Source organism: Homarus americanus, unplaced genomic scaffold (assembly GCF_018991925.1).
Source record: "Homarus americanus isolate GMGI-L3 unplaced genomic scaffold, GMGI_Hamer_2.0 scaffold41276, whole genome shotgun sequence".
Lineage (NCBI taxonomy): Eukaryota > Metazoa > Arthropoda > Malacostraca > Decapoda > Nephropidae > Homarus > Homarus americanus.
The window spans coordinates 1-5,860 of record NW_024723402.1 but is presented as its reverse complement, the minus strand read 5'-3'; the positions used below and the strand labels follow the sequence as shown (position 1 = coordinate 5,860).

At 50.0% G+C, this 5,860-nt stretch overlaps 1 protein-coding gene across 1 annotated transcript; it reads left to right on the top strand.

Moving 5' to 3' along the window:
• The first annotated feature begins 256 nt into the window (after positions 1 to 256).
• Positions 257 to 986, top strand: LOC121863442 (serine/arginine repetitive matrix protein 2-like). The gene is made up of 2 exons (XM_042362104.1): positions 257 to 384; positions 491 to 986. The coding sequence occupies exons 1-2, from the start codon at positions 257 to 259 to the stop codon at positions 984 to 986; spliced, it is 624 nt and encodes a 207-aa protein (XP_042218038.1).
• The last annotated feature ends 4,874 nt before the right edge of the window (positions 987 to 5,860 follow it).

Sequence of the window (5,860 nt, the reverse complement as noted above, 5' to 3'; positions counted from 1 at the left end):
ACGGCGGTCGAGACGCCGCGACGACCAAAGACGCCGCGAGCGTCAGGAACGCCGCGACGTCAGGAGCGCCTGACGTCAAAGACGCCTGACGCCCAAGGACGCCGCGGCAATCAGGAGCGCCGCGACGTCAAAGACGCCTGACGTCAAGGCACCGCAACGTCAAAACGCCACCAGCGCCAAAACGCCTGACGCCAAAGACGCCACGACGTCAGAGACGCCTGACGTCAAAGACGCCGCGAACGTCAAGGACGCCGCGATGTCAGAGCGCCACGGCGCCGAGCGCCTGACGTCAAGAACGCCGCAGCGTCAAGAACGCCGCAACGTCAAGGCACGCGACGTCGAAACGCGCAGCGTCAAGGCACCGCGACGTCAAAACGCCGCGACGTCAGAGAACACCCTGACGTCAAAGAGCGCCGCGACGTCAGAAAACGCCGCGACGTCAAAACGCCTGACGCAAGAACGCCTGACGTCAAAACGCCTGACACCCAAGGCGCCTGACGCAGGAGCACCGCGCGTCAAAGCGCCGCAACGTCAAGGCACCTGACGTCAAGAGCGCCGCCGGCAAAGTCAAAACGCCGCGACGTCAAGAGCGCCTGACGCAGACGTCGCAGCGTCAAAACGCTGACGTCAAACGCTGCGAGCGTCAAAGAGCGCCGCGGCGTCAAAGACGCCGCGACGTCAGGCACCGCCAACGTCAAGGCGCCGCAACGTCAAAGAGCGCACGACGCGAGCATCCGCGGCGTCGAAAGACGCCGCAGCGTCAAGACGCCGCGACGTCAGGAACGCGTAACGTCAAAGACGCCGCGAACGTCAAAGGAGCCCGCAGCGCAAGACGCCTGACGTCAAAGACGCCGCAACGTCAAGACGCCGCGACGCGAAGACGCCACGACGTCCAAAGACGCCACGGCGTCAAAACGCCGCAAGCGTCAAGGCACGGCGTCGAAAGACGCCGCAGCGTCAGAGCGCCGCGACGTCAAGACGCCTGACGCCGAAAGACGCCGCGGCAAGCCAGAGCACGGCGTCAAAGACGCCTGACGTCAAGACGCCTGACGTCAGGAGCGCCGCGACGTCAAAGACGCCGCAGCGCAGGAGCGCCGCGACGTCAAGGCGCGCGACGTCAAGAACGCCATGACGTCGGGAGCGCCTGACGCAGGCCGCCGCAGCGCAAAGACGCCTGACGTCAGACGCCGCGACGTCAAGACGCCGCAGACGCGAAGACGTCCGCGACGTCAGAACGCTGCGGCGTCGGGAAGACGCAGCTGACGTCAGAACGCCGCTGACGTCAGGGCCGCCGCAACGTCAGAACCTGACGTCAAGGACGCCTGACGTCGAACGCCGCGAGCGTCAAGACGCCGCAGGCGTCAAACGCCGCAACGTCAGGAGCGCCTGACGTCAAAGACACCGCGAGCGCGAAGACGCCGCGACGTCAGGGAACGCCGCGACGTCAAAGGGAGCGCCGCGAGCGTCAAGAGCTGCCGCGACGTCAGGCGCCGCAACGTCAAGACGCCTGACGCCAGAACGCCTGACGTCAGGAGCGCCGCAACGTCAGGAGCGCTTGACGTCAAAGACGCCTGACGTCAAAGACGCCTGACGCCAAGACGCCTGACGTCAAGGCGCCGCGACGTCAAAGACGCCTGACGTCAAGGCGCCGCGACGTCAAAGACGCCGCGAGCGTCAAGACGCCGCAATCGAGACGCCGCGACGTCAGAACGCCGCAACGCTCAAGACGCCGCGACGTCAAAAGACGCCACTGACGTCAACGCCTGACGCAGGAACGCACGTCAGAACGCCGCGGCGATCAGAGCGCCTGACGTCAAGACGCCTGACGTCAGGAAAACGCCGCAACATCAAAAACACCACAACGTCAAAACACCACAACGTCAAAAACACCACAACGTCAAAACACCACAACATCAAAACACCACAACATCAAAACACCTGACATCAAACACACCACAACATCAAAACACCACAACATCAAAAACGCCGCAACATCAAAACACCACAACGTCAAAACACCACAACATCAAAACACCACAACATCAAACACCACAACATCAAAACACCACAACATCAAAACACCACAACATCAAAACACCACAACACAAAACACCACAACATCAAAACACCACAACATCAAAACACCAAACATCAAAAACCTGACCATAAACACCACAACATCAAAAACCCACAACGTGCAAACGCCACGTCTGAGCACCACGGCGTCGACACCCGCAACGTCAAACGCCGCAGCGTGAGCACTGCAACGCAAAGCACACAACGTCAAAGCACCCAGCATCGAAAACCGCAACATCGAGTCACGCGACCAGGACGCCGGCGTCAGGGCCTGACGTCAGGAGCACCTGACGACGTCGGGTGCCACTGACGATAAGGCCTGACGTCAGAACACCACCGACGTCAGGAGCGCCTGACGTCAAAACACCTGACATCAACCGCTTTGGGCGTCGAGACCTTAACCGTATAAAACACCACAACATAAAACACCAACATCAAAACACACCTAACATCAAGTACCACAACGTCAAACCTCACAACGCAAAACACAACATCAAAACACCGCAACGTCAAAACACCACAACATCAAAACACCGCAACATCAAAACACCACAACATCAAAAACAGCACTAAAACACCGCAACGTCAAAACACCACAACATCAAACACCACAACATCAAAACACTAATAAAACACCACAACATCAAAACACCACAACATCAAAAACACCACAACATCAAAACACCACAACATCAAAACACCACAACATCAAAACCTTCAACGTCAAATGTTTGCATAGGAGACTTCACTGATATTGATAATAATTACCTCTCTCTAACACAAAATATTAAAATAATTCATGGTCATTCACTAGTTATTTTTAATGGACATTCAGCCGTATGACTGACCTCTGGATGTGTGTGTGTGTGTGTGTGTGTTTGTGTGTGGTGTGTGTGTGTTGTGTGTGTGTGTGTGTGTGTGTGTTTATCTGTTTTCTCTACATGTCTGTCTATCTTCAAGTCAGTCTGTCTATGTGCCTGTCTATGATGCGTTCCTCCTCCCACTTTGTGTATGTCTCGTGTCTGTCTGTGTGTCTGTCTTCTGATGATGCGTTTGTGTGGCGTGTGTATCTGTGTCTGTGTGTCTGTCTGTAGTGTAATGATGACTGTTAAATCGTCTATCTATTTGGTATCTGTTGCTGTTTTATCATATCTCTACCTGTCTATCTATGAGGGACAGTGAAACACCTGTCGATTCTCTTTACCTGACACCGTGAGACACTGAAACACCTGTAATATCCTCTCTACCTGCTTGAAGTACTGTTATATCTCCTATCTGTCTTTAAGCGTGAGAACAATTAGAAACTTTTAATATCCCTCTACCTGTACAATATACACACCTGTAATATCTCTCTACCTGTATATACACCTGTTATATCTATGCTTGTATAAACGTAAGAGAGACAATGAAACTACCTGTAATATCTCTCTTGCCTGTATATACACCTGCAATATCTCTCTACCTGCGTGTGTCAGAACCTGTCAAAGGAGGAGGTGGAGGGAGGTGGAGGAGGCAGCAACACTATACATCAACTTAGTAATTACCTGATTATAACAACGATACAACAGCCGTCATTCTGAAGTCGTGTTATTCTCCAGCACAAATTAACTGCCTTCTCTCCTCTTTTACTCTCGCCCTCACCCTGCACGAGCTAAAGCGACCTAAGTCCTGTGGTCGAGTTAGGTTACCCAACAGTTATAAGTTTTTGGCAGGTGAGGTCATGTCCAGGTAAGGTTTGGTTATGGTTAGGCAAAATGAAATTAGATATAGGTAAGGTTATAGAAGGTAAGATTTAGGTAAAGTTAGGTTGAGTTAATGATATTGATGATGGAGAGTAAGGAGGGGAGATAGCGAAACGAATGGAGGGAGTTGAGGGAAGGAGATTAATAAGGGGAAGAGGCAGGACGAGATTAGCCTAATTCCATGAACAAGGTAAGATTGGCTTTTGTTAAGTATGGTAGTTAGGCCTTCTTTACCTCCTGGTGATGGTGTATAGGGATGGTGGGGGTAGAGTAATTGGTTGGTGAGATAGTGTTGGGATAATGGTGTCAGGAGGGAAAATGGTGGTGTTTAATAGTGGTGCAGTGAGGTAAAAAGTGGTGTAGGGGATTGTGGTGGATAGTAGTAGATAGCGGTTCTGGGCGATGGTGGAAGCAGTAGTAGTGCTGGCGATGGTGGATTGTGGTAGATAGTGGTGATGGTTCCTGTCGTGTGTGTGTGTGTGTGTGTGTGTGTTAGATATTTGTCTACACGTAGTACGTCCGGAAATAAATTGCGTGTTTTTAATGTGAACAATTAATAATTTGTTATCATTATAATTGTGTAAATTAGGATCATTTACTGTGAATTTTCATATGTAAACAGATTTTATAAATTTTCATCATTGTGTTGATTACAAAATAATTTACAGTCACTCACAACACAGCAACTGACCCAGTCTTAGTTTCAAAGTTTCGCAGTTAACGTTTATCGTATTTAAATATGAAAGAACAAATCAACATAAAAGGTAAGAGTATCAGTGTAAGTGTAGACGCCATCTGAGAGTGATACGCTGTGTTCCTGTCACAGATTAAGCTAAAAGGTCAGATAATCAACTTATGATTTTGAGACACCCAAGATGTGTCGTAGCTGAAATCAATCGTATTCTCGTAACTTTCAGCTGGGGTAAAACGGTGTCATCGTTGGTCTCGGTAAGGTGAAATAAAACACGCCGACGAATCTCTGAGAGCTCAGGAAACTGGGTCAGGGATTAACAACAGGGCAATCACCAGCCAGGGTCGTTCTCGGGTCACGGTCATTGAGGAAGCTGTAGAGGGTCATTAAGAGAGACAGGCCGCGGCAGGGAATAGCTGTGGGTTGAATACGTATATGGGGAAATCCAGCAGGTTGAGGGAAACTGCAGGTCAATGGGTCCCAGTCTAATGGGAGCCAACCTAACCTGACCTGACCTAGTAATAATAACTGGTTCTCAGTCGTGTGTGACCCAAACCAACCCAAATTAACCATTAGGGGTTAAAATTATTTAAACTGGGACCCAATTAGACTGGGACCCAATTATGAATTGGTGGGGTTTATTGGGACCTGGCCCAGCTGACTAGTTGTCGGTACTGTCTCTTCTCTCTGGCTCACCACACACACACACACACACACACACACACACACAAACTATCACAGGGTGGAACATTCAATCTCTCTCTCAGCCAGAGTGTGAGGAGCACTAACAAGCTCAACTAAGCTACGACACACAAATGGTACCTAAAATGGCGTCGAAGTACTGAGTTTATCACAACTAAGTGTTATCTCTAACCTTCACAAAAAGTAATAGATAATACTTGCTATGTGTTATGATCCTGGGTTGTGTTACGAGAAAGAGCAGTTTTACTCTTTAAGGTTAATACAACTATATATCTGCAGGGTTTCATTGTAATTATTCCATTAGTGTTTGAGCTACCGTGTTGATGACAGACATGTACACATTTATTAATAGATTATTTACTCACACACACACACACACACTGCACAGTTATGTATACAGTACATACGTCTATATATACAGAGAAGAGAGAGCTAGAGGGAGGTAGAGAGAAAGAACGAGAGCTAGAGAGGGTGGGAAACAGGCCAAGAATTAGAGCGAAGTAGAGGTGAAACAGGCTAGAGGAAGAGCGAGCTAGAGAGGCAATTGAGAGGTAGACCGAGGCAGAGGTGGGTTCGGGATTAGAGAGGTAGAGCAGAGGTAGAGAGGGTAGAGGCTAATATTCGTGCTCTACCAATGATCAGCCAACAC

Bases quoted from the DNA above. Each gene is read 5' to 3' on its own strand.
- LOC121863442 (XM_042362104.1), top strand. From the start codon at position 257: ATGTCAGAGCGCCACGGCGCCGAGCGCCTGACGTCAAGAACGCCGCAG. The intron at 385-490 runs GTCAGAGAACAC...CTGACACCCAAG, and splicing joins CGACGTCAAAACGCCGCGAC to GCGCCTGACGCAGGAGCACC.